We start from the raw sequence: 26,496 nt of genomic DNA, 5'->3' as shown, positions 1-26,496 counted from the left end.
GCAGAAAGATACACTATGTTTAATATATTGCCAACTGTTCCCCTGGCTAGCAATCTGAGTTTTAATGTTCTAACACTCAGAGTTTATATAGCATGAAGGATACCTGTGACTTTGTAAAAGGTGTTGTGGTGGTCTTTAAATTCCCACTTCTGATTCATGGGAAACATATTTCTTCCACTTGCAAAGAATCTGTATGCCATGCTGAGGCACTGAACACTGTAGTGTCACATTATTTAGTTGGAGGTAGCTTTTCCTCTTAATTTTTATTATGAAGGGTGAATAAAATAAGTACTATGGAAATAAACTGTTCAACTGACAGCAAAATGATCTTGAAACCATCACCTTTCACAGTGTTACTCCCTGTTAAAATTGACCATCCTTGTGTGTGAGGAGCTGGGTAGAAAGGAATAGCTACAGACCAGCGTTGCTAAAATGTGATGTGACAAAAGTTTGGGGTTTTTTTCAGCATATAAAATACGTTGTTAAATGTATATGCTTTACAGTTGGAAGAATGGCAGCGTTCAGTTCAGGAGAAATTCTTCAGTCAAATGTGCTGCTTCAAATTAAAAGACATATACGTTAAATATTTTTAAAATATTTTGAGCTTGAATTTAATATATTAAAGTATTAAAAAGACATGTAAGTAATAGATCTTATAGCAATTTATTTGACACTGACCTTTACCAGGTTATTGTATCAAAATGCTAGTGGTACTGTTAGTGTCCTTTTACCTCTTCTTTCTTCTATTTCCCCTTCCTTTATTTTCAGTCTTCAGAACTGGGTATGTCAGTTTCTGTAGGAAAAGCTGCTTTGATATTTGATATCCCACTCACAGGCAAACAAAAACCTATTATTTTTTCGGATTAGTTTTTAACATACTGATTTTTTTGTTTGTTTGTTAGTTTGTTTCTTCTTCCCATTCTGGATGCATTAGATGTAGACACTTTGTGAGAAAAGTTTTGCTTAGAAAGGAGAAGAAAAGCAAAGTCTTTATGCCAAATACCATTATGGATAAGAACTTTGTTCCCTTTTTTTTTCTTTAGGTGACCATTGATTGTCCTTGGTCGATTTACTCCACTATTATTGCATTAACATTCTGCATCCCTTTTAATGCCAAGCATTCCTTATTGTCAGCTGGCAAACGGTAATGTACTCATTAAGTATTTATTGTTTCTTTCTTCTTATAAAATATGGAGCTGGAGTTTCATAAGTAATATTTATAGCAGCCTTTTTTTTTTTTAAATATATTTAAGTTGAGCTTTTATTGTCTTCCCACTGGAAGCATGTGCATTTCCTCTAGTGTTCTTTCACGACAGTAAAACAAATCTGTGGTTTCAGCTGTTTTGGAAATAAGACCACAAGATGAACCAAGCTAAGCTGTTTCTGTGTAGTTATCTGTTTTTGTTTATTGTGAGAGAGGGTGTTTTACAGCCTTGTTTTATGGACATGGACTCTCTCAATGTAACGGTTCAGCTTTCATTGAACAAACTGTGTCGCGTTTTTCAGGAAATATGTGCAAGTCTGTGTTCAGAATTTGTCAGAACTCTGTTTCCAGCTTTCAGACTACAGCCTAAAAAATTCTGCTGACTGTAGAGATTTGCAGCTGGTACCTCTCAACCCTGCATCTCAACAGGTAAAATTCACTTGGTGGTTTATGAGCATATTGGCAGGACAAGTAGATGAAAGTTCCTTTTAGTGAAATTGTTAGCACTACTTCTGCACGTAGATTTTGTAATAATTAAGACTGGTAGCTGAGTTAGGTCAGACCTTTGTAGTTCTCTGAGTAAATTGATTTTTAAGGATGCTTTGGACAGCATTGACACTTGTAGATCTCAGAATAATTCTAAAACTTGCAAAGATTATTAGATAAGTTTTCAAACTTGTTCATCTCATGCAGAGCACTATATACCTGCTTGAACAACAGCCATACAAATGTAATATCACCGTTGACGTTTAATGCATTCATCTTATGGCTGCAGTTTGTCATTAGGTTTTAGGAAAAAAAATCAGGTGGACACAGTTTTCCAGTTAAATACAGCTGTAAACTAGTTGAGTTGCAGAACAGTTCCTTGTTCACAGAATCATAGAATGGTTTGGGTTGGAAGGGACCTTAAGGATCATCTTGTTCCAATGCCCTGCCATGGGCAGGGACACCTCCCACTAGATCAGGTTGCTCAGAGCCCCATCCAGCTTGGCCTTGAACACCTCCAGGATGGGGCAGCCACAACTTTCTTAGGCAACCGTGAAGTTTCTTTCAGCCTTGTCTGAACATATTAACTCGGTCATTCTTGGTGCCTAGGAAAAGCATATAAGGACATATTAATATATTTATTAAATTTGACTTTTGATTAAGATATTTTCCAGGCATGTTTGAATGTGAAGTGTTCCCTTTTGAAACACTTGATTCTGACAGTGAAATCCCTCCTTTTAAACAGATGTGCGTTGTGAAAAAAAAATCACTGCTAGTTATTTTGCTTGCATATTTCCCTAATGATTTACTTAATTTAATTTTATAAACTATATTAATGCCAGAACAGACTAACATATATATGTACATTTCCACTTGTTTTCCAGAGGAAGGAAGGAGCTAACACTTTAAACATTTTCTTTCAGGTCATATACAGTAAGCAATCAATATTCTTTGTATGGGAATTGAAGTGGACAAAAGAGCTTCCTCTCTCCTTGCAGTGCCTGTTTTCAGTCAGCTTTTGTCCAGCTACCTCTGAAGAACAGTCTCTCACCCTGAAGCCGTTCACTTATGAATTCCAAGTGGAAAATTTTTTTGTGAGTATAGCACATCTTAACTGAAAAGGGTTTCCTAATATATGGAAAGGGAAAGTCAAGAAATATATTAGGAAAGTTCTATTTACATCATGAGATTAATACTTGCTTAGAATCATTGGAAAACCAGTTTGTGAATGATACATCTGCAGCCTGGTATGATATAGTGGAATCATATCCTTGCCACAGGAATGTGGTTGGGGCCATAACACCTGCTCGTGGTCTTGTTTAATTTTTTTTATGTTTTCATCTTCCTGGATTTGAGCCATGGAGACTCTGTAGATTACTAAGCTGCTTTTTTCCTGCTATCTTAAGACTGTGCTCTCCAAAGCAAATTGCAATTTCCAAAAAATCTGTGCTATTGAAAGCATCTGAGTTGCTTTTTGTAGTGCTTGAGATGAGCTCCTCTAATGAAATATTTAGGGTTTTCTAGGCCATTATCTTAAATGTTTCTCCTTTTCCCTTATGGATGAACTTTTTATTCCTTTGATCAGCTAGGAAGCTTATAGTCTAGATAAAATTCCATTAATAGGAGCTTATATCAACATTATTTAATGTAATCTCTAAATTCAGTGTTACCCTTTGTGATGATTGGGCAAAAATTAGCATCATGAGAAGACTTTCATTGGGTTAAATCCTTTTGTCTGTCTTCAGTGTTGCTGCATTTCCTACCTGCTTATTGCAAACTGGCATTGGAGCAATATTTTAGGTGTCTGTTTACCTGCTGGCATGTAACAAGCATTTGTTGGCACCTGTATCAGCACCTTTCTGGAGTTTTTAAAGAGAACTAGCTGTGTTAAACAGTGGGGGTTTTGGTAGAAATTTAATTTTGTAGGAATTGAAAATTAGCTCTTTGGTGTGGGCACTGTTATTTGGGGGACTGTGAGGGTAAGAGGGTTGAAGTAGTTCTCCTGTATTACTCAGAATTACTCTTCCTGTAAAGGGAGGTGCTAAGAAACTAATAAAAAAATTTTAAATAGTAAGATTAGTGTCCATTTAGGAACATTGAAATGCTGAGTTAAAGCACAAAAGTGAAGGAAAAAATGGTATGCTCAACTGCTGGTATGAAAAACAGATTGAATCAAATTTGGTTTGATTATCTGATCTAGTGGAAGGTGTCCCTGCCCATGGCAGGAGGTTGGAACTACATGGTCTTAAAGGTCCCTTCCAACCCAAACTGTTCTAGGATTCTATGTTCTACGATTTTTGTAAACCGAGCAAGATAATGAAGTGAACATTACTTGTAACTGATTCTTGCATTAAAAAGATCTAACAGGATATGACTGTTAAATGTAAAGTTAAGTTTGTATTGTATCAGTTGTCCAGTTCAATTTAAACACAAGTAAAACACCCCTTTTTTCTTGACAACAGCACTGTTTTCTTCCTGACAGACATTGTATCATGTGAAAAGTGAGATTTTCCCACCACTGGGGGCAGAGTACTGTAAAACAGGCTCCCTCTGCTCTTTAGAGGTGTCAATCACCCGACTTGTTGACCTCTCAGAGGTTGACAGAGATGAAGCATTAACAGAATCAGATGGATATTGCACAACAAAACTTATGTATGAAGGTAAGACTATTTTTCTTGAAAGTTCCCCAGTACTCTTTTCTTGAGAATGGCATCTGCCACACTTTATATGGCAGATGTTCTTGTATTGTGGGTACGGCTGCTCGATAAAGCAGTTTGCATTTTGCTAGACTGAGAATATTTTAGTTTTTCTCTTTAATCTGTCCTCTAGTGGAATATAAATGCTCTTCAGAATGGATGAATACTTGCTTGGGCCCCAAATATAGTCCCTTTTGTGTAGAGCTGTTTTCTTACCTTGCACAGCTCTTAATGCATAAAAGCTGGTGGGCTTTTAGATGTTGCTAAAATGCTGAAATAAATTATTGTGAGGGCTCTCCATTTTTCACAGAAGATCTTTATAGTGTTTGCTCTTAATTCTTGCAGTTGTTGACAACAGTAGTAACTGGGCAGTCTGTGGAAAAAGTTCTGGAGTGATATCTATGCCTGTAGCACCTCGAGCAACTCACAAAGTCCACATGGAAGTGATGCCACTGTTTGCTGGAAATCTGCCTTTCCCTGATGTCAGATTGTTCAAATACCTCCCTCACCATTCTGCTCACTCCATGCAACTTGATGCTGGTAAGGCTCTCTTCACTATGTGGCTACTTACAGAAATTACTCTGCTTCTGCTGTGTTGTTGTGTAAAGAGAAAAGCAAGGCAAGAAATATATTGGCCAGGTACTCATAGGTGTCTGTGTTACTGACCCTCACTAACAGTTCTCATTCGAAAAAACTTATAAAATGTTGCTCTAATGGAACTTTGAATTTGGGTTGCCACCTCAATCTGTGAGGAGGAATAATAAATGCATTGTTTTCTTACATTTCCTTTAAAGATTAGTTTGAAAAGTAGTTGTCACTGTCATGGAAGTTGTCTCTTCCTTAATTTATAATCAAGCGAAAACTATTCGATAACCCTCTAATCCTGCAGTTTCATTTTCTGTAAATTAAACATCTAGTGTGTCTTCATTAGCTTTGAAATTTTTTCCCAGTTTTTTAAGGGATTAAGTACGAAACAAAAGAACCGCTGAAAATTTGTGGCATGTAGACCAGATGAAATGAAGAGTTTAAATTGCCACAGCCATTCAGAGTATTTACCTGTACTGTGAAGTAATCCCAGAGCTTAGTGAGAATTCACTTGTGCAAGCAACATGTGTCAGCTGAGCTCCAGGAACTGCCAGTGTGCACCCTTCTGGCCTGTGACAAATGTGAAGTAATGCTACTGAAATTTTCCTTACAAACCAGTATAATTCACTGTTACATCTGGTGCTGGCCTAAAAGTGTGCACAGACTGTTACCTCAGCAGAGATGCTCAGTATCTGAACAGGTGGTAAACTGACAAGTGTGCCTGAGCTCTGAAATTATCCTTTAAGTCGTTTAATCTGTCCGTAGAATAAAACTGTGGGGTTTTTTTGTTTTAAACAGATAGCTGGATTGAAAATGATAACCTGTCTGTGGACAAGAACGTGGATGACCAGGCTGACAGCAGCAGCATCAGGAGCAGAGGCAGCCTGCATTCCACAGCCAGCGGGGAGCACAAGGGTTTGCCGATGCCCCGGCTCCAAGCCTTCTCTCCGGGTCAGGTCTTCAACAGCAGCACGGGAATGCAAATCCTTGTCATTCCCAGCAAGGACGACCACGTTCTGGAAGTCAATGTCACGTGACAACTCGGTATGGAAAACAAGGAACACAAAAACCCCATTAGAAACTGGATATGAAAGCACTTTAAAGGATAAATGACCTGATTTAGTCTTCGTTGTAACATTAACTCTAAGGAGACCTATGGCATTCGACGTGTACTGGCCATGGAAGCACCAGACAATTGTATCAATTTAAATGTACAGTGAAGCTTGTGTCAGCTAGTTTATATTGCCACTTTAGTATGTTTTGTGTAAGCTACTGGGTTTTCTCCCTTCAGTCACATCCTGCATCAAAACACAGGGCGACAAAAGCAAAAAATCCAAGTATTTGGACCACTTCTTTATTTTTTTCTGTCGGGCAGCTGAGAGATTTGTTTCATGCTTCCTACATATTTTAGAATGTAGAGTTGGATGATATAATTATCCAAATCTTGAATTTTTATGTAATAATTTACAGGCTTTTCCACACTTGTGCCAGAAACATAACAGAGCATCCAACAGCACATTCACTGGTGTGACAGTTGCTTTACTGGTTTGGTTTTAGTTTCTTTGTTTGTTTTATCATTGTTAATTCCTGCCATTGCAATTTTATATTAAACTTCCATCATTTCCATACTTAGATGCATGGAAGAGCTACTGCTATAAACAATCTTAACTGAACAAAATTCCTTAATTTTCTGAGGCTTTCTCCTTCACAGAGTAGACACTGTGATGTCACATATTATATGATTTTTTTTTTGGGGTGGGGGCTGGGTCATCCTCTTGCATATTTCTTACCAAAGAAAGATATTGATAGAATTTAATAATAAATTATTTGGCTTATTGAGTTCCCAGATTAATTTCTTTTATTACCATTTCCAAGTGGCTTCGTTTGCTGCCCCAATTTTTAAATTGGGGCAAAAATTTCAGTATGATGTGATACTTGAACAGTCAACCTTTCGTCATAAAGGCTTAGTGTAATTATTACTGATTAGAGGCCAGACTTCTGCATTCATGATGAAAGAAAGATGTTGGTTTGATATAGGAAAGCTTGCAGATGTAGAATAATCGTGAAGCAAAGTTAAAACATGTAACTTAAAGAATTTCATTATTTATATCTGAAATGTAAATACAAAAAATGTAAAAAAAAAAAAAAGTGTAATTTTTGTGAATGTTGCAAAACCACCTGTGACTGGAAAAATTACAACTTCTGATGTCCTGCTTCTGATACTGAAACTTGTGCATTTAATGTGAGAATGACCTTTTCTACTTGCAGATCTATAATGGTGCGTTGTCAACAGACTCCACAGAGGAAACTGTCCCATGTCAAATACTTGTCAGTAAAACTAAAGTGAGGAGCTGCTTGTTAGACAAATTCATTGTTATTATTTTTTTCTAAACTCAGCTTCTGCTAAATTATAAAGGGGAAACAAAAAACAAACCCTCTTTCCAAAAGGAACAGCAATTAAGTTGAAAAAATTAATAGGCACCCTGCACTGGTCTAAACATTTTTTTTTTAATTATTATTTTTTATTTAAAAAAAAGAAGTCTAAATAGATGTATAAAGTAGACCTGCTAGCTGAAAATGTTCTTATTATGCATCTTCTTTCTGTGAAGGAATGCCCTTTCTCTGTGGAAATCATACCATTTTATTCTGGATAAAACCCAAAGCATCATTTCGTGCGAATGACTGCTGGGATTCCTTGACTGGAAAAGGTAACAAGTTAGTGACTTTGACACTGCAGGTATTATTAATTCCATTTTCATGGTTTGCTATTAAATCATTTTTCACATTGTTCTGTAATATACTGTTAGATTAAACACATTGTACTAAGATTGTTTAATGAAATTGTAAGCGTTACAGTTCTAAATATACATGTTTTAAAAAGAAATCAACTTCTCTGCTGCTCTGACTTCTATTTTGTTGGAAGGAGTGATTGTTTCACCAGTTTTAGCCAAAGCTACTGTCGTCTGCAAAAATCAGATTCATGACCCTGTGTGCAACAAGCCAATAATTACACCCTGGAGAGAGACATTGATTATTTATTTATTTCAGAGGTTGCACAAGCCTGGGTGCTCTGTGGTATTCCACAAATCAAGCACATCCCTCTGGACTTTCTGCACCATTATTTATACACAGAAGTTCAGTGTCAGTAACCCTCTATTACAAATGGTTAGTAATTTCCATACAGGTTATGTACTCCCAGCTAACTTCTATACATGCTCAGGGAAAGGGTCTTCACCTGGGCAGGGTCTCGTTACCCTGTAGGTGTGATTTTTAGTATTATAATGAGGATAGTTCAGCTATAGGTTATATGAACCTTGCGTCCTTTGCCAAGTTGGCAACATATACATATACATCAGCATTCTGATCTACTACATCCTTAAAGCTTGTTAGCTCCAGGCTGTCTATGTGTCTGCCCCGCTGCCCCAGCAAAACACACAGACAGGCACATCCCACTGGAAGTGATTATCCTGCTCCTACTTCACTCCCTGGATCCTGTCCCGTCTGGGAGCTGTGGGCCCAGCTGCAGAAGTATGGAGTTAATGGATTGTTATGCCTCAAACACAGATGACCATTCAAGCAGGCAAGTTAGAACAGGATGTGGGGCTGTATGAAGGTTAAGCAGCACCTTTCCAGTGCCAGTTTTCCTGTTCACGTCCTTGGTGACCACACAACATACAGTGCAGGTGCAGAACTGGGGTCAAGGAGTGGCCAAAGCCAAGAGAAGGGGATCGAGACCACCAAGGACCCCAAAGCACCTCCTGACACTTTTCAGGAGCTCTCCGTAAGAAGAAGGTGCCTGCAATGCTGGTTGCATCAGACATTAAGAATTTCCTCCCGGGGGAGAGATCTAGGTGTTCTAATGCTCACTTGAATGTATATAACCCAAGGAACCCAAAGGATCAAGACTGTGACCAAGGGATGTTGAAATTACAACAATCAAGTCTCATCGCTGGATCCATGGGTGGTAATATCTTTTCACTATCTACTTTTAACCTTTCCATCTCTTTCTTTCTTTTCCTCCTATATTTTCTTTGTGGTATTTTTATACTTTTACAGAAAATAACCAAAACGTACACACATCTCCTCTCTGCTGCAATTAATTTGCTTTAAAATAAACCTGCCTTATCTATACACCAGTCATTCAGTGTGGTTTCACTCTAGTTAGAGAATCACAGAATTGTTAGGGTTGGAAGGGTTCTGTGGACATCGTTCAATCCAACTCCCCTGCCAAGGCAAGGACACCTGGAGCAGGTGTCCCAGGAACTCTTCCACGTGGGTTTGGAATGTCTCCAGGAAGGGAGAACCCATGCCCACCCTGGGCAGCCTGTTCTAGTGCTCTTCACCCTCAACCGGGAAAAATTCTTCCTCGTGTTGAGGTGGAACTTCTTGCATTTTAGTTAATGGCCGACGCTTCTCGTGCTGTCCCTGGGCACCACTGGAAAGGGTCTGGCACCATCCTCCGACATCCACCTTCGCGATATTTGTAGGTGTTGATGAGATCCCCTCTCAGTCTTCTCTTCTCTAGGCCGAACAGGCCCAGGTCCTGCAGTGACCCCGAGGGGTGTATTAACAAGAACCAGAGTTATCCTGCTGGGTCGTAACACCGACAACACCGTCCTGGGGAGGGACGGGAGCGGCTGTGGGGGAAGAGGCGCAATCTGTGGATGGAGAAGGGGAGACCGAGGGGACCTCATTAAGGTGCACAAATATCTACAGGGACAGTGTCAGAGGACGGATCTTCTCAGGGATGCCAACCTAGAGAAGAACAGGCAATATCTCAGGGACGCCAACAAGAGGCAATGGGCAGAAACTAACGCACAGGAATTTCCACCTAAACGTGAGGAAGAACTCCTTTCCTGTGCAGTGACCGAGCACTGGAACAGTTTGCCCAGGGAGGGTGTGGAGTCTCCCTCGCTGGAGACACTCCAGAGCCGTTTGGACACAATCCTGTGCCAAGGTGGCCCTTGAGCAGGGAGGTGGGACCAGACGACCCGCTGCGGTCCCTTCCAGCGCTACCGACCGGGTTTAATCCCGACCCGCAGGGCGGGAGTCCCCTCAGCGCTTTCTCCCACTTCCCCTTCCCCGACCCGCCCCGCCGCCTCCCCGGGCGCATGTGCGGGATCCCCACTCCCTCCTCCCGCCCCTTCCCGGCCGCAGTTCCGCGGGCCCGGCGCTGCCTCCACACGTGTGTCCGCCATGCGCTTCGCCTACCGGGTGAGTGCGGCCGCGGTTCGGCGTCCCCTGCTCCCCTTCCCCCCTGCTCCTCTCCCCCCTGCTCCCCTTCTCCCCCGCCCCGCTCACCCTTCCCCTTCCTCCCCGCGCAGTTCTCCGGCCTGCTGGGCACCGTGTACCGCCGCGGGAACCTCAGCTTCACCCGCGATGGAAACTCTCTCCTCAGCCCCGTCGGCAACAGGGTCTCCCTCTTCGACCTCAAGAAGTGAGTGAGCCCCCAGCCCCTACCGCTTCCCTCCCCCTCGGCCCCCTCCGACAGGGCTGGGAGGGACGGGGAAGGGCCAGCACCGGGATTTCGGGGGGAATAAAGCTCTGAGGAGATTGTGGAGCCCGACCCGAGGCCGCCTTGTCCATGGTGCTCCCGCACCGCCGGCTCCCGCATCCTTCTGCCGTGGGCTGAGGCTCTCCGGGATGCTCGGCCTTCCAGAATATCCCGGCTTGGCGTTAAAAGGTTATCTGCCTGGTGGAATACCTGTCGGGGTGTTGCGTGGGGAGAATAGCGTAAGAAGCATGTAAAGGTGTGTTTTAGAAGCAAAGAGGGAAAAAACAGTTTGCGTTGGATTTAGTGGTGTGGTTTCCTTATGTGCTTCTGTTTGTGCTCTCTCTCTTGTATACGGCAAAGCTTAGAGTGTCATCGGCCTTTCCTGTGTGCCAGGGTTGTGGTTGATTCTCCTTATGCCGATATTCCAGTTAGCAGCCTGTGTCTTACACAGAATCGTAGAATATCCCGAGTTGGAAGGGAACCCGGAGGGTCATTGAGTCCAACTCCTGGTCCTGCACAGAACAACCATATAGTCAGTGTTCATGGAATTTTGACAGCTAATGAAAGTTTCACATCTGAGTTGATTCTGTAGCTTTATCATAGGTATCAGACCATATTTCACTGATACTGAAGATGACTGTTCTTTCTACATCCTTGTCACAAATTTACTGTTTCATCTTTTTTTTTTTTTGTAGTAACAAGTGTGAGACATTTCCTTTGGCTACACGGCTTAATATTGTGTGCGTGGGGCTCTCTCCAGATGGAACTCTTGCCATTCTGATTGATGAAGGTACTTTTGCAAAGGAGGCATTTGTTTTATAAGAGAATGAAGTGAAAATTCAGCCTTGAGAGGGGAAAATCTGTGTTGCTAGGTATTCAACCTTAGCACAGGTTAGAAGTGCTCTGCTTTAAAAGTTATGTTGGAACTTTTGGGGAGGAGTTCTTTAATTACTGAACTTAAAAAGAACTTTTTACAGAATTTAGGTAATGTATGGTCATTTTGTATTTTTCTTCTTAATAATACTAAGCACACTGTCTTGAAAAATTTCTGAGGAGGTACTTTACCCCTTCCCCTTTAAGGAAAGAAAACTAAGCTTGCTAGGACTATGTTTTCTTTGGGAACTTGATTATTTTCATGACCCTTCTTTTTCTGCCCTTACAGAGGGAGCTGCCTTGCTTGTCAGTTTGATTGGTAAATGTGTGATACATCAGTTTTATTTTCACAAGCCAGTTCACAGTGTCAAGTTCTCCCCTGACGGAAAGTAAGTAAAGAGTGCATGCTTTAGAACAAAACAGCAGAAATTACCCCATAAACCAGCTGAGATTATGAAGGCATTCTGGGGGCGATACTTATTAATCAGTGTAAGGTAGATTTTATCTGTAAAGTTGAGAGGGGAAGAAAAGAGGAAAAGCAAAGCCCTGGAAACAGATACTGGAGGAGCATTGCCTGTCACAGATGTTGTTTGTGTTGGGACTTTTATAAACACAGATCTGCTGTGAGTCTTGACTGCATTTTATATTGTAGGCAAGGGGAAGGAGCCCACAGTGGGGACAATCAGCTGGCAGTTGTGGGGTTGCATTTTCAGTGCTGACTTGGGTTGGTCTAAGACAACTGCACTACTGGAAGAGGCAGTTCTCTGAATTTGGTGTTTCTTTTCACACCCTTTATCTTTTAACTGCGTGGTCATGGGTCCAGATTGTGGTGACATGAATGTTAGAAGCATCAGAAGTGTGAGAGGAAAAAGTGTGAAGCTCCCCCTTCAGCAACATTCCTCACTGGGATTGACTTAGAGGGATCTTGAATGAGGTTTTGCTTGAAAGTTGGAATCACAGTTCCACCTTGGGGAATTATGCTGTAAAGAGGACCATATCAAAGGATATATGTAACAGGTGTGGGTGCACATGTTTTGTGTTTCTGGAAGTGGCCAACGTATGGAGGTGAAGAGAGGTTGAAATAGAATATCCTGTTTTAAGTGTTTGAATTTTTCCTTCTTTTATGAGAATTGGAGAATAAATATTTGACTATTCACCTTAAGTGATTTTTACTGAAGGTTTTCTTTTTTATAGTGCATAATCTGGGGGATAATATCAATCTGAAAATATTTTTCATCCAGAAGCAATCCCCTTTTATTGTTGCAGTAGTGCAGGAGCCTTTTTAACATTTTATTTTGTTGTGTTGCAGTCTATACTGAACAGTTTGTTTGATTTAACAGCTTTGTGTGCAATTATGCTTCCCCCTCCCCCCCCATATGACAGGAAATTTGTGATTACAAAAGACAACCTTGCTTATCTGTACCATGCTCCTGGGAAGAAACGAGAATTCAATGCATTTGTTCTGGACAAAACCTACTATGGTCCATATGATGAAACAACTTGTATTGACTGGACTGATGATTCCAAGTGAGTGTTAAACTAAAGCACTGTCTACCTGCACACGTTGTTAATATTTGTATGCATGTTACAATCCATTTTCTTTCCTATTAAGTATTGTACTAGCTTTAAAAACTCTGTCTTGAATTAAAAAATATAATTAGGCAGACTAGAAAGTATAAAATATGCATGTATTGGGGATCAACAAGGGATTCTTGCCTAGTAATCCATAAAAGGAACGTGTCTTAGGAATGTGAGCATGGTTGACATTTTGAATGTATTTAACCCCTTCTACTTTTGCTGCAGTCACCAACCTCAGTTTACAACTCTGTTGTGTGTAAAATTACTTTTGAAGTGGTGACTGGTGTCTTTGTGCTCAGAACATTCACCACCCAGTGAAAAGTTTTTCAAACCAGTGTTCTAATTCAAACTGCCTTTTTTTTTTTTATTTTTTTAAGATGTTTTGCAGTAGGAAGCAAGGACATGTCTACGTGGGTGTTTGGAGCAGAACGATGGGCAAACTTGATCTACTACTCACTTGGAGGGCATAAGGATGTAATTGTAGCCTGCTTTTTTGAAGAGAACAGTCTAGATGTATGTATAATCACACAACATTCCTAAATTTTAATATTTAAATAGTTGAAGCACAGTCTTACCTGTAGATGACTATTTTGACAATATCTCAGAATTTAGAAAGTGCATAAGCAATATGTCTCTTGACTCCTCTGCTGTGATTGGGAGTTTGCAGTTCCATGGATATTTAAAAAAATAAACTTTAGACTGTGAGTAAGCTATTGAAAATTGCTCCCCTAAAATATTATAGTTTTAAACATGAAAAAATTATTTAACTGTAATGTTACCCGGTAATCAAATTACCTTTGGTCCTTGCAAAAAATTTTTGAGAACACGTAAAGTAAATCACTGGTTCTCAGGAGAAGTGAAATTTCCAGATCAAAACGCCTCAGATTCTAAGAGGGCTAAGTAATGTGTTATCCTCACAACAGAGTGCACACTTGCTGACCCTTCTGCAGGTCTATATTAGCAGTAGAGCACAAAGCCGAGGTGTTGGACAATAATCATGTGTTTGTGTTCTAGCTGTACACAATTAGCCAGGATGCAGCTCTCTGTGTGTGGCAGTGTGACACAGAGCTTGATGGCTTGAAGCCCATGCCCCCAAAAGATGCAGCTAAGGAAGAGGATGCAGGAGAAAACGATGAAGAGTTGCTTGAAGAGCCAAAGGGTGAAGAAATCCACGGAAAAGCCAATCCAAGTGAACAGGAGACTAGAAATAAGGTTAAATATTCACGTGTCGCAAAGTAAGTGGTTTCCAGTTTTCCACAGTCAGATTTGTCGTGGGGATTTACTATATAGGGCTTTTCTTTCAGCTGTTATCACTCATTCAAAGCAGAATAAAACTGCCCAGGATTTAAAAATTTACTGTAGGTCCCATTCTAAATAGTTCTGGTAGAACATCTGTTTGTCTTATCTTGATTATATGAAGGGCAATACCTTCCACCTTCAGAACAACATGTTCTGCAATTTTAATAATATAAGAAATACTGACATGTAGTGTACTGTTATTGTTTGAAACCCAAGAAGTGTAATGAGATCTTTATTACAGTACCCTCCAAGTTTAGAGGCTTTGATTTCTTGCAAGAAGGGATTGCTTGACTTCAGGGGGTGACAGCAACATTTGATAAACTTTAGTGTTCTCAGTCTCCCCCACTGTGAAGGAGGTATAAAGGAAGTATCCTACCCCAATCCAGGTTTGAGTTAGCCTTAGTGAACTTCCAAACTGAAGGAATTTGAAGTATACTATGTAAGAGGACTCACATACAGAAGGATGACCAGTGGATTCATGGGAGCCATCCATATGGGCATTAGATGATCAAAAGGACAGTTCCTCTAGGGTTAACTTTTAATCCTTTCCATTGCATGTGATGAGGTGTCACTTCTGATTATCAGATTGCTGTATCAGCTGTGAACATTGAGAAAAGAAGAGAATTAGCTTTCACTAGCTTTGTAAAGTACATATTTTTTAAATGTATTTTATAAAGTACATATATTTAGCAATTTCTGGAACTCCTCCTTTTCAGCTTTATTATAGGACACCTTGATCAAAATATTTGGCAGCTCTAACAGCGTAATTTTCTTTTGCATTCATCTTGCTTCTTTCTTATTTCTTTGATGTCAGATATTTTTTCAATAAAGAGGGAGATTTTAATAACCTGACATCTGCAGCCTATCACAAGAAAACACACCTTTTAGTCACTGGTTTTGCCTCTGGAATCTTTCACCTCCACGAGCTTCCAGATTTCAATCTGATCCACTCCTTGAGGTGAGGTATGGGGTTATCACTGTTTCTAGATTGATTTGGGGTGGGAGGTGTATGGTTTTTGAGGGAGTTTCTTGTTTGTTTGACTGAGTACACACCATGTTTAATAGTGAAGGATGAATAAACACAGCACAAAAATCTTAAAACATGAGTATCTATTAAGTAGTGTTATGTCTGGAAAGGCAGAATTGTAAATGTATGTAATAAATACCATAATTCCATAGGTCATTACGGAAAAACAAGGTCTGAATGAGAAAACTACTCAGAAATTCCTAGTTACTGGCTGTAGATTTCTTCAGCCATGTGGACTTTCATGTTTTCAGTTTCTCTGTAGAAAACAGCAGCTGGAAAAAAAAGTTCTGCATGTGTAAAATTTTTTGTAAATTGTCCTTAAGTTGAAAAATAAAATCATAATTCTTTTCCATGGCTGTAGGATGACAGCTAAAGAATTTCCATGTCCAAAAAACCTTCTTTTTCTTATATGTGCAGAGTTGTGCTCTGTGCTGGCAAGCACATCTTTGGGATGCAGGTACTCTGTCTTCGTTCCAAATAAGGCAATAATGTCTGTTTGGTGGCTTTGAGTATAACAAAAAAAAAAAGGAATTTGTACAAGGCTTTTGATGTTACAATGGTACAGAAGTTCAGTAAAGCGATCAAACAACTTGCTTGAAGAGAGATAATAAACATTAGACTTGAAGTTTTATTGCACAAGATGTGAAAACACAAGTGTGTTTACTGGGTATTTCTTGTACTTCAGTATTTCAGACCAAAGGATAGCTTCTATTTCCATCAACTGCACTGGGGACTGGATTGCCTTTGGGTGTTCAGGTTTGTCAAATTTTTTGGGGTCTCTGTTCATGGAAAAATGAGGAATATGGTGGGTGTGCAAGCCCAAATTCCTCTTGACTCATCTTGACTCCAAATGTTAAAGTTTTGTTAATAATTTCTGTTCTCATAACTAGATAGAGTAAAACAAGTATCCCTAATCAGTCTCTCCTCACAGAACTCTTGTGATTCAGGAAAATATTTTGTTGATGAAGGAAAAAATACATGTTTCATATATGAAAACCCTATCAGAGTTAGGGGTAAAGCCCATACCCCTTGTAGTTTATAATATGCTTTCATTCTGGGCCAGTCTATTTTCCTTTGCCACTTGCTGCACATCCCATATCTCAAACCTGCCTGGATGTTCCAGCGTTCCCACCCAGTCCATAACGATTTGCATGGAAACCAAGACCATACCCTATTTATGCAGCCCTGCTTTTCTTTCCAGCTCATTTATCAGCTGGTTGATAGCATCGCTGTTGTAGTATTGGGAACATTAATCCAAGTAACAGCTCCTGGTTGTTGAGGAAAGTTACCTTGAAGTTATAATAGAGAAAGGGCTTTTATTAGGATTGAAAAATGCAGAGTGCGACCTGTCTGCATCAATCTTTTGGGTTTTTTTTTTTACATTGCTTACAACTGTGTGTTTTGTGACTTGCATTTGCAGGGTCATTGTATTCCTAATTCTGGTCAATCCTTCTGCTGTTCTTACAGGTTTGGGTCAGCTTCTGGTGTGGGAATGGCAAAGTGAATCCTATGTGCTGAAGCAGCAGGGACATTTCAACAGCATGGTTTCCTTGGCATATTCTCCAGATGGACAGTACATAGTGACTGGAGGGGAGGATGGGAAAGTAAGTGGGGAAGTATTGCTGAAATATGAACTGAAGTGTTAATAACATAGTAAGCAGCTTGACTTTCCTTTTTGTGTCAAAAGCTCTATTACTGTAATTGATACATACTTTTCTTAATATAATGCTTTTCCATCATCACTTCTTAAATGTTTTTGTTTTTCTCTCTAGAGCATGTATATTTTGATTTATTATTACTAGTGTCAGCAAATTGTATCACTTATGCTTTTTTAGCAGATTTTTTTTAATTATTACAGATCCACTCACCATAAACACCAAAATGTCTAATTCGTCAAATGTTGATTCATGTATGCTCATGGTGGTTCCATGATACTTTAGACTGAAGAACTTCAGTCACCCCAATTCATGCCCTGTTAATTGTTTGTGATATGAAATTAATTTCAGATTATTTAAGTGCAACTTTTTAAAAATGCACCGTTCTAGCACCTTGTTGTTAAAAAAAAAAATTACCTTCTCATGGGTGACTTGAAGTGAAATCATATGCTTTGAGTACTGGTACTTTTTTATTTTTTTTTAAGATATTTTGTAGAGCAATCCCACAGTGTCTTGGCACTTAAATGGAACAACAATAGCAGCTGATTTCCAGTCCATACTTTTTCAGTGTCAGAAAAAGATCTGCCACTTTATGGCTTCTGCCGTTCGGGTTCAAAACTGGCCAAACCCCAGAAGTCTCAACCTGCAGAAAGCTAAATACATAATGTTTTTTGTTCAGGGAAAAAGCCCAACTGAAATATCATCTCAGTTGTAACTTCTGTGATGGCTTCATAGTTGGTTTTGAATTTGACAGTTGTCTTATCCATTGCAGTACAAAGCTTGGAAGCTCAGGATGCTCACCAAGTGTTACAGCTCTCCTTGAAAACTGACTTCGTTTCAGTTCTTTTTTTGTCTATCTCCTCTTAGATTTTCATGTAGCAAATGTGTCTTTAGCAGTTTAAAGTTAAGCTGAGGCCTGTTTACTTCACTTCCACAGGATTCCTTACTGATAATATTGAAAGTTTTTTATGCTAATGTAGAGTTCTAGAACTAGTTTTTCTTTACTCTTCTGCTGCCTTACCTTAATTGTCTCTCTGAACCGGTGATGGAGATTATAAGTCTTTTCTTGTCTCTCTTGCAGGTGAAAGTGTGGAACACTTCAAGCAGCTTTTGTTTTGTCACATTTACAGAACACACCAGTGGTGTAACTGCTGTAACTTTTACTTCCACTGGTTATGTCGTTTTGAGTGCTTCCCTTGATGGAACAGTGCGTGCCTTTGATCTGCACAGGTAACTCTTCATAAAAGCTTTTGTGTCTCATTTAGTCTTCAGCTTTTACCTCCCCCCCAAAATACAGCAAACTGCTAATTGCTTGTTTGATGTGAGTACTGCCTTGTTGAGTTTTGGTTCAGCCTTTGATTTAAATTTAGATGGTAATTAGGAATCCTGTCGCTCCATCCAGTTTCTGTAAAGAAAATTCTGGAAGAACTTTTCTCAGGGAAGCTGGAAATCCAGTAGGATCATTGTCTGGCTCTACTCAAACGAGGAGAAGGCACTTAACTAACTGAACACCTGCCGTAGTTGAGCTGTTATAATACCACTGTGCACAGAGCTGGATGTGTAAGCAAGCCCATATTTTCTCAAAAATAGACATACACTATTTAATAGAAGAGAGCTCTTCTGTTTGATTATTTTTGGCTCCTATTTCTGCAGAGTTTTTAATACTACTTTGAATCTTGGAATCGTGCTGAGGCATCACATCTAATTTTATACACAGAATATTTTTTCTGTAGATAGCTTGAAAGACTTTACAAATAAAATGAAATCCTACATTAAATAAGTTTGTAAAACATACCTTTAAATCTACCTAAAGTGTTCTCATGATTTATTTTCACACCTACAACAGATACCGCAATTTCCGCACCTTCACGTCTCCACGACCGAGTCAGTTCTCTTGTTTGGCTGTGGACTCCAGTGGGGAGATTGTGTCAGCTGGTTCCCAGGATTCCTTTGAAATATTCATCTGGTCAATGCAGAGTGGGAGGCTGCTGGATGTAAGGGCCTACAATGTTGGAGGGCTTGAATTTAACACAGTATCAATTTGGGATTAATCGGAGGGTTTCAATACAACATGAAGTGGTTTTGTTACATTCAAAAACTGGAGCTGCACTATGTTTCTCTCAGCATGTTTTTTTTATTTATTGCATGGAGACTACCTTGAATTTGTCTGTGAAATAGTTTTTAGAATTTTTGAGTAACGAGCTCTTTCTAGCTGGTAAGGTAACACCAGTATTGCTGAGCTAAAAAGTGGGCATAAGAGTCTTTCCTTCCAGTAGTTGTTCAGAGATGTTCTTTTCTACATATTTTCTGCAGATGGAGAAATTGTAGGTGCTGTGTTAAGACCAATACAGATTTCATGGAGGGTTTTGCTGGAGCAGAGCAGGGGTGCTATTTTTTTTTTAGAAGGTTTTTATTGTTTCAGTTCTTAAGCATTATTGTACATCTTGTACGAGTAGAAGAGCTCAGCAGTTCATGTATTTAATTTGGCACAGCCATTGCATACAGATCACTATAACAACTCAGTGTATACTTGACTGGATCTCCAGAGTTTTGGGTTCAGTTTCTTTCCTTGATTTCTTTTGAGAGGAGTAGGAGCTCCATGACATAAAAATCTGTGTTACTCTTACTCACAGTTTTTATTAGTGTTTTTTCTGAAGTGTTTTCAACTGCAGGGGATACAAATTCTCAGAGCAATGATTTGCTTTTTCACAGTTGTTCTGATTGTTCTGATAAGAGGGGTTGAAATAGCACACTGCATTCCTAAGTCTTGGTCTCTAAAGAGGCTACTTGTGCATAGGAGTAGTTGTAGATATCTATATAGTGGAAATACAGTGTCTGCATTGTGAAAATAAAAAGTTTAGAATCACTGGTGTGTATCATGCCACATGTCCAAAAGTGATGTCAAGCATGTGTCGACAAGTTAGGCATGGTTTAATGGCTATAATACATGAATTTCAGTTTCTTTCACCTAATTCCATGTTGCCTTTTATTCTCTTACTAGGTCTTAGCAGGCCATGAAGGTCCCATCAGCAGTTTGTCCTTTAACCCAATGAAGTGTCTTCTAGCCAGTGCCTCTTGGGATAAAACAGTCAAATTATGGGATATGTTAGACAGCTGGAGAACTAAGGAGACACTAATAATGAACTCAGATGGTAATCTTTATTTCATTTTGCATCTTATATCAAATATAAAAATGTTATGTAAAATATGCTAGTAATGAATAACAGAACATGTCAAATACAGACAGACTCATTCTTGATTATAAAAACCAAAAGTTGAAATACCTCATTGTAGTACTTGGTTAACAGTTCAATAAATATTTTAGTTTAATACTAGCTTTATAATTAGATAAACATTTGTACGTTCGATGAAAAAGGTAAAGTCATACTTGTTACTGTTAAGCTTTTTCTGGTAGTTGACGTAAGAGCCTAGAAAAATATGGGGTATTTTCTTAGAAAAATATCTGACTGCATTTTTAACTGTGGATTAAATTCTTTGCAGTTCTCGTCGTTGCTTTCCGTCCCGATGGCAAGGAGCTGGCAGTTGCTGCTCTGAATGGACAGATAACGTTTTGGGATCACGAAAATGCAGTGCAGACTGGCTCAATTGAGGGAAGGCACGATCTTCAGATGGGGAGGAAGGAGCTTGATAAAATAACTGCCAAGCAGGCAGCCAAGGGCAAGTATGTACATGGGGTTGCAGTGAAAAGAGGGTGTCACACTGGGTTGCTTTTGAATTGTTTCTTTCCGTTTGTTTTCTCCATGAAGATTTCAGAGTGTATCTGCTTTTCAGATATTTTGATTCTGATGTTGGATTTTAAAACACTGCCTGACTTGACATCTGGATGTCTCCTTTTTGTCTTTTGCTGTGTTCATCCGCTGCTCAGCATGATTTTGAGCATGTGTATTTTTTTTTATCAGTTGGATTCCCAGCAAAATATCAAACTTCTCATGACAAGTTGTTCATTTGCTATGTGATAGGTTTTTAAGTTAATATCTTGTCGCAGAAGTACCAGTATGTAACTATTAGTGTGCAGAAACTATTGCATTTTTAATAAAATGTTAATACAGTGTGGGGTTTATACATGTTGCTGTGCATGTGAGGTAATGTTTAAAGGCAAATTAAATTCATGTGCTGTCCAAAAGAATAATGTAAAAGTCATGTTTCATTCTGCTCTTTTTTCTTTGTTTTTTTCCATATTGCTCCCACTCAAAATTAAAAAAAGAATCAATGACTTTGTGAAAAGAAAAAAAAATATTTTTCTTGATGATGAGCTCTCAACCTTTTCTTTAAATCATGTCATAACATTGTTTTTTCTTTAGCTCTTCTGACCATCCTTAGTGTTGTGTAAGGTGTAGTTGAGAGCTCATTCACTGAGCTGGGACCCAGAATCAGTAGAATGGAAGTACTTAAGCTGAAGTTCTAAATTCTTTGTGATTCATAGTAAAGCACCAAGGACTTGTTTGTGCTAAATGACTTCGTGTGTTAAGTGCATATTGTATCAGTGAAGACCTCCACTTTTACATGGAGTGGTTATTTTGTGTCTTCACGCTGTATAGTGTCTTTTAGCGCAGATGTGACAGTGAACTTTCTCTTTTTCTTTACCAGGTCTTTTACTACTCTGTGTTACTCAGCAGATGGTCAGTCTATTCTGGCAGGTGGATTGTCAAAGTTTGTCTGTATATATAATGTCAAGGAACAGATTCTTATGAAAAAATTTGAAATCTCATGCAACCATTCTTTAGATGCAATGGAGGTATGTGAGCACCCGAGTCTTTTTTTTTTTCATTCCTCCACCCCCACAAGACTTTGGTTTTGGTATAACATCTCATTAAGTGTTATTCATGAGTGTTTTGTTAAGCATGGGTTAATTTTCTTGGTTGTGTGGAGGAGAGGGGTAAGGAAATTTTTTTCAGAAAACAGAATTAATTCCTGACAGTCAGCTAGCTACAGTTTTGCCAAACTGTAGTGTGTTTATATCGAATGAGCAGAACTCTCAACATACTAAGTTAGTTGGCACTAAACTTAAAACTGTAGTGAAACTTTAAATTCTCAACATTTTGTACTAAACTAACTCCCTGGATGTCAGTTGTTTGTGGTAGCAAAGAAATGAAGGGTTTTATTGTGGAGACAGAACAACATCACTGGCCTTTATAAACTCTGTTTCTGAATATTGCCAAATGCAAAATTAAATTCCTTCAAAAGTAAAGTAAGTGATGAAAATCATCGAAAGTAAATAATTCCAGTAAACCTTTTCAACATCCCCTTACCTGGAAGAGTGATGGTTGTTCCAGGGACTGTGGTTCCAAGTATTCTTGTTAGACCACAGCGCTTTGCGAAGCAGACTTTGGTTCTCTACTGCCCTCAGTTGTGCTGTTGCAGCTCAGCACGTGGCTTAAAAGGATATCAGCTGAAAAAGAACCTTGGAAGGGATGGATGTTTTAAAAATGGGGGGCAGGGAGGTCCCTAAAATCTCATTTGCACAGCTATGTGACCACACAGGCCTTCCATTAGCACAGTGCAGTTATGGAGCCTGAAGGGCCGAAGGAGCAGGGCTGCAGCTGAGGAAACAAACAGTGCATCTCTGGAGTAGAACAACATTGTAATAGTGTGAAACCACACTCTAAACTGGGTTGAACTGTTTGAGAAGAGGTTCAGTGCTTTGAATGGAAACTGTGTGTTTTTCTAGGAATACTTGGATCGGAGAAAAATGACTGAATTTGGCAGCTTGGCTCTGATTGATGAAGGGGGTGGAGGTGATGAGGGTGTTGCAATTCCCCTTCCTGGAGTAAAGAGAGGTATGGCTTTGGCTTTGCTCTCTTGTTGCTAGTTTTATGTGGACCAAAATCTTTCACATGGATAGGAAGGGTTTGATTTGTGGAGCTCAGTTTTAACATTACAATTACCTGGGTGTTACACACAAGGATCTGTCACACAAGTGTTCAGCTGATCCTTTTGCATAGTAGAAGCAACAGGAAACAGGAGATGCAGGATCTCCTGGGTAAGGAACCCAGCAGTCCTCATTTAATTTTCAAAGAGCAAAATTCAGTCCCACCACCTGAGCTGTAGGATGATCTCTCAGACGTGGACTGTGCCTTATCCAGTCTTAAACTCTGCCAGTTTTTGCCCTGTTCTGCATTATTTAGAGGTTATATCATAGTTGGATTTGATAACTAGACTGTGAACTTTTGGTGAACATATTAAATCACTTCTAAACTTCTCTTTTAGGTGACATGAGTTACCGACACTTTAAACCTGAAATAAGAGTGACTTGTGTGCGATTCTCTCCTACAGGTGAGTGTCGACAATTAATTTAGGATTTTTGCATTCCTTATAAAACAAGCAAAAGAGCAGAGCCTTGGAGGAGTAATAATGAAGTGCAAATGCCTTGGAGATCTTTGCAGATGTAACGTAGTGCTACTAGGTTCATAGCCTGGTTTTCTGTGCAGTGGGTAATTAGGAAAGTTAAGTGTATGTCACTTTGAGCTGGTGTTTTTTACAAGCGTTGCCATTGCTGACAGGTCCATCAAAGATGCATCTTTTAATCATACCCATTTCTTGCAAACAAATGAGTCATCTGTTCATCATTACTCTTCTGTTTCCATTCTAGAAAACTCAGCTTTGTTGTTAAATATTGTTACTTCTCTTCTAGGACGAAGCTGGGCAGCCACCACCACAGAAGGTCTTCTGATCTATTCACTGGACTCTGGACTGATTTTTGATCCTTTTGAGCTGGATATTGATGTCACACCCAGCAACATACACAAAACACTGCGCCGGAAGGAGTACACAATGGCCATCATCATGGCCTTCAAACTGAATGAAAAGAAATTAATTCAGGAGGTCATAGAGGCTGTTCCTAGCAGTGAAGGTAAGTGGATCTTCCATGGAATTTGGCTGAGCTAGCTGTAAGCAGAGATGTGTAAGCCAAAATAAGTTGAGGTGTAAAGGACTCTTGGACAGGGAAGTTCACACCTAAGGACTTCTTGCTGTAGCTGGAGACTAAAAGGGATGATCCAAATAGTAATTCAATTCTGTTGAAGTCTATGGGCTTTTTTTCCCTTTTTGCACAGTTGATGTTATCTGCTCATCGCTCCCAGACCTGTATGTGGAGAAATTATTGGAGTTCCTGGCCTCTGCATTTGAGATCTCCTGTCACTTGGAGTTCTATCTTATTTGGGCTCATAAGTTGCTCATGCTGCATGGACAGAAACTGAAAACAAGGTGAGATCTTGTGAAAGTCTAAATGCTCACAAGCATTTTAAAATTAAAACCCGTCAGTTTTTACTTAACATCTACTGACATTCTAGATAATGCATATTCAACAGTTAGAATTATTTAATTTTTACAACTTCTTTACTAATGGTAAAAGCGATGATTTGAACTCGATCCTAAAGATCTTTTCCAACCTAAATGATTCTGTGATTCTAACAAGTGTGTATGATAGAATTGGAATAAGTTATTGGATTTGTGAAGAGATACTACCAAAACATTTTCAAATCTGATAGATAAAACTTTGCATAGCTTCCTTAGCCTATAAATGCATAAAGATTTCAAGAGTGATAGTAGGTTTGACAATTGAGTTTTTCAAACAGTGATGCATCTTAAATGTCACTGAAAGGTAATTTGCAGGTACTGACTGCATTTATATATGTATATAAGCTTGTGATTATAGCATGAATTCTTAGCTGTTAGTACCTTTCCTGTATAGTTCTCTAGCACTACTTGGGCCTGGTCTGTGAATTATATTTAGCCCACTCATAGTATAGAATTTATAGGCATTTAGGAAAAAAATAAGGCAAATTTACAAATTTAAAACAGGCTAAGTGAGAGATAATATGAGAAGGAGTCCTGCATGTTAAACACCAGTGCACTGTGTAACTCTTTCCTTGCTTCAACATTGGTATTAATGTTTTAGTTACTGGAATGACTGGAAGAAGTTTCTCCTTTTGTTGCTGTTCAAGTAGAAGAGGATGATTTAAAACAAACTCTTCCTTGCACAGAAAGTATTGTAGTACCAGGAAGAAACTCTCATTGCTACCAGCAAGCAGAATTAGTTCTTCAAGCCACAGTTTGACATTAGAAAAAGATATTTCTGACATTACTTGTATTGAGTATTACTTGTATTATTACATTATATTACTAGTGTTGAGTACTCTGACCTTATTGAGGGAAGAGTCAAAAGGAAAGAGCTTTTATTTATTTAGTATATCTTTAAAAGTTTGCTTTGAAAAGTTAACATGTACGCTTGTTAAAATCTTGAGACTGTAGAAAGGATTTCCATACGTAAAAACGAATTGCACTGCAAATGGTGTGTTTTCTCTATTCCAGGTCAGTGAAGCTGCTCCCTATGATCCAGTTCCTCCAGAAAAGCATCCAGCGTCATTTCGAAGATGTTTCAAAACTGTACGTGTTGTTACATTTAAACTTTTAAATCAAAAACTTGGAGTAATTTGGGGGATGATAGCATGTTATTGGAACTAGAGAATTAGAGGCAGTCTTCTTCTAGAGGTGGGTTTTTTTTTCTGGAGGAGAATGCACCTTGTTTCTGAGGTGTTCCTGTTTGTTTTTACAGCTGTGAGTGGAACATCTACAACATCAAATACGCGCTGGCCATTTCACAACAGCGGGGCATGAAACGTCTGGCTGAAGAACCATCAGTAGATGAAGAAGAGTTGGATTCTGACAGTGACTATCTTATGCAAGAGGTTCATAAAGACAAATTGAGTTCCTAGTTACTCTGCATGAGAGGGAGAAAACCCTCAAGGCAGTATTTTATGCAGTGGTATTCACTGAGAAGGAGTGGCCCTCATAGTGGCATCTATTAGCTCTTCCCAACAATATGGATGGAAATGTAGGATAGGCAAAGTGCCATCCATGGCATAAATCATGTATCCCTTGGCTATAAATTCGACAGCATTGATTTCTTGTTGATTTCTTTTTTTTTTTTTAATAATTTCTGATTTCAAGCAAGGAAAAAAAAGTGTTCTTAGTGAGGTTAAAAGTACGGCTGGAAGAAGTTTATTAAAAATGCTTTGTACATTAAGTATTGTGAGTTTTGTAATGCAGACTTGTCATACATTGGACTATTTTTTTTTATCCTTTTTAAAAAGCATTCTTAATTGGAGGTCTGTCTGTTGCTCTCAACTTGTTTTAAATGTTGTTTTACTTCGATTTAATATTTACATATTTCTGGAACAGTTTTCTTAGTTCTCTAACTTCCAAACCTGATGAAGGTTCAAAAATGAGGATAAATGTTACATCCATAGCAATGACTATGAGAGAATATTTACTGTGATGTACAAATCTTATAGAGGTTTAATTACGAACCATAAGATACTGTAGTAAAAATTTGTTTGGACACTGCCAACTCAATGTAATTTAAACTTTAAGAGAATGTGTTACAAATGTGTTTGTTTTTTTTTTTAAAAGAAAACTTTTTCTTATCCTATTGGGTTTTTTTATGTTGTTTATTAGCACATTAAAATCTGGAATTTTGATTTCCTTGGGTTTTTCTGTGACTTGGTGGGAAAATTGACTAATAACAACAGTGAGATCCTGAATAACAAAGAACTGTATCTGTGCTTGTAATACTTTCA

The 26,496-nt window shown here is 39.0% G+C and overlaps 2 protein-coding genes across 3 annotated transcripts in view; both read left to right on the top strand.

Annotated features, from left to right (window-relative positions):
- The window catches only part of TRAPPC10 (trafficking protein particle complex 10), a 41,621-nt gene extending 33,762 nt beyond the window's left edge, over positions 1-7,859 (top strand). Inside the window, exons 18-23 of one of the 2 annotated variants that reach the window (XM_039380206.1) lie at positions 1,044-1,144; positions 1,507-1,633; positions 2,689-2,784; positions 4,173-4,350; positions 4,732-4,926; positions 5,770-7,859. In XM_039380206.1, the coding sequence (XP_039236140.1) occupies positions 1,044-1,144; positions 1,507-1,633; positions 2,689-2,784; positions 4,173-4,350; positions 4,732-4,926; positions 5,770-6,008 (936 nt within the window). In that variant the 3' untranslated portion in view covers positions 6,009-7,859. Of the gene's footprint in view, positions 1-1,043; positions 1,145-1,506; positions 1,634-2,613; positions 2,785-4,172; positions 4,351-4,731; positions 4,927-5,769 lie in introns of both variants that reach the window. The other variant, XM_027741997.2, reaches the window with a different exon arrangement.
- A 2,268-nt stretch (positions 7,860-10,127) lies between these two features.
- On the top strand, positions 10,128-26,267 carry PWP2 (PWP2 small subunit processome component). Its single transcript, XM_027741921.2, has 21 exons — positions 10,128-10,185; positions 10,296-10,408; positions 11,161-11,255; positions 11,628-11,727; positions 12,722-12,865; positions 13,294-13,429; positions 13,931-14,151; positions 15,030-15,173; positions 15,928-15,998; positions 16,710-16,846; positions 17,979-18,127; positions 18,744-18,891; positions 19,899-20,049; positions 20,399-20,579; positions 21,506-21,653; positions 22,587-22,695; positions 23,126-23,191; positions 23,550-23,768; positions 23,971-24,121; positions 25,229-25,303; positions 25,473-26,267. Exons 1-21 carry the CDS (start codon positions 10,168-10,170, stop codon positions 25,630-25,632), a joined length of 2,736 nt encoding a protein of 911 aa, XP_027597722.1. The 5' UTR covers positions 10,128-10,167; the 3' UTR covers positions 25,633-26,267.
- Positions 26,268-26,496: the final 229 nt, after the last annotated feature.

The sequence above is a fragment of the Pipra filicauda genome, unplaced genomic scaffold (assembly GCF_003945595.2).
Source record: "Pipra filicauda isolate LSUMZ 115617 unplaced genomic scaffold, ASM394559v2 scaffold18_size4552066_pilon, whole genome shotgun sequence".
NCBI classification, from domain to species: Eukaryota; Metazoa; Chordata; class Aves; order Passeriformes; family Pipridae; genus Pipra; species Pipra filicauda.
Note: the sequence above shows the minus strand (reverse complement) of the source record. Positions and strands in the feature narration are given on the sequence as shown.

Excerpts from the sequence above, each read along its gene's own strand:
- PWP2 (XM_027741921.2), top strand. Across the intron at positions 12,866-13,293 it reads GACTGGACTGATGATTCCAA|ATGTTTTGCAGTAGGAAGCA; the intron begins GTGAGTGTTAAA and ends TATTTTTTTAAG. Across the intron at positions 20,050-20,398 it reads ACTAATAATGAACTCAGATG|TTCTCGTCGTTGCTTTCCGT; the intron begins GTAATCTTTATT and ends AATTCTTTGCAG.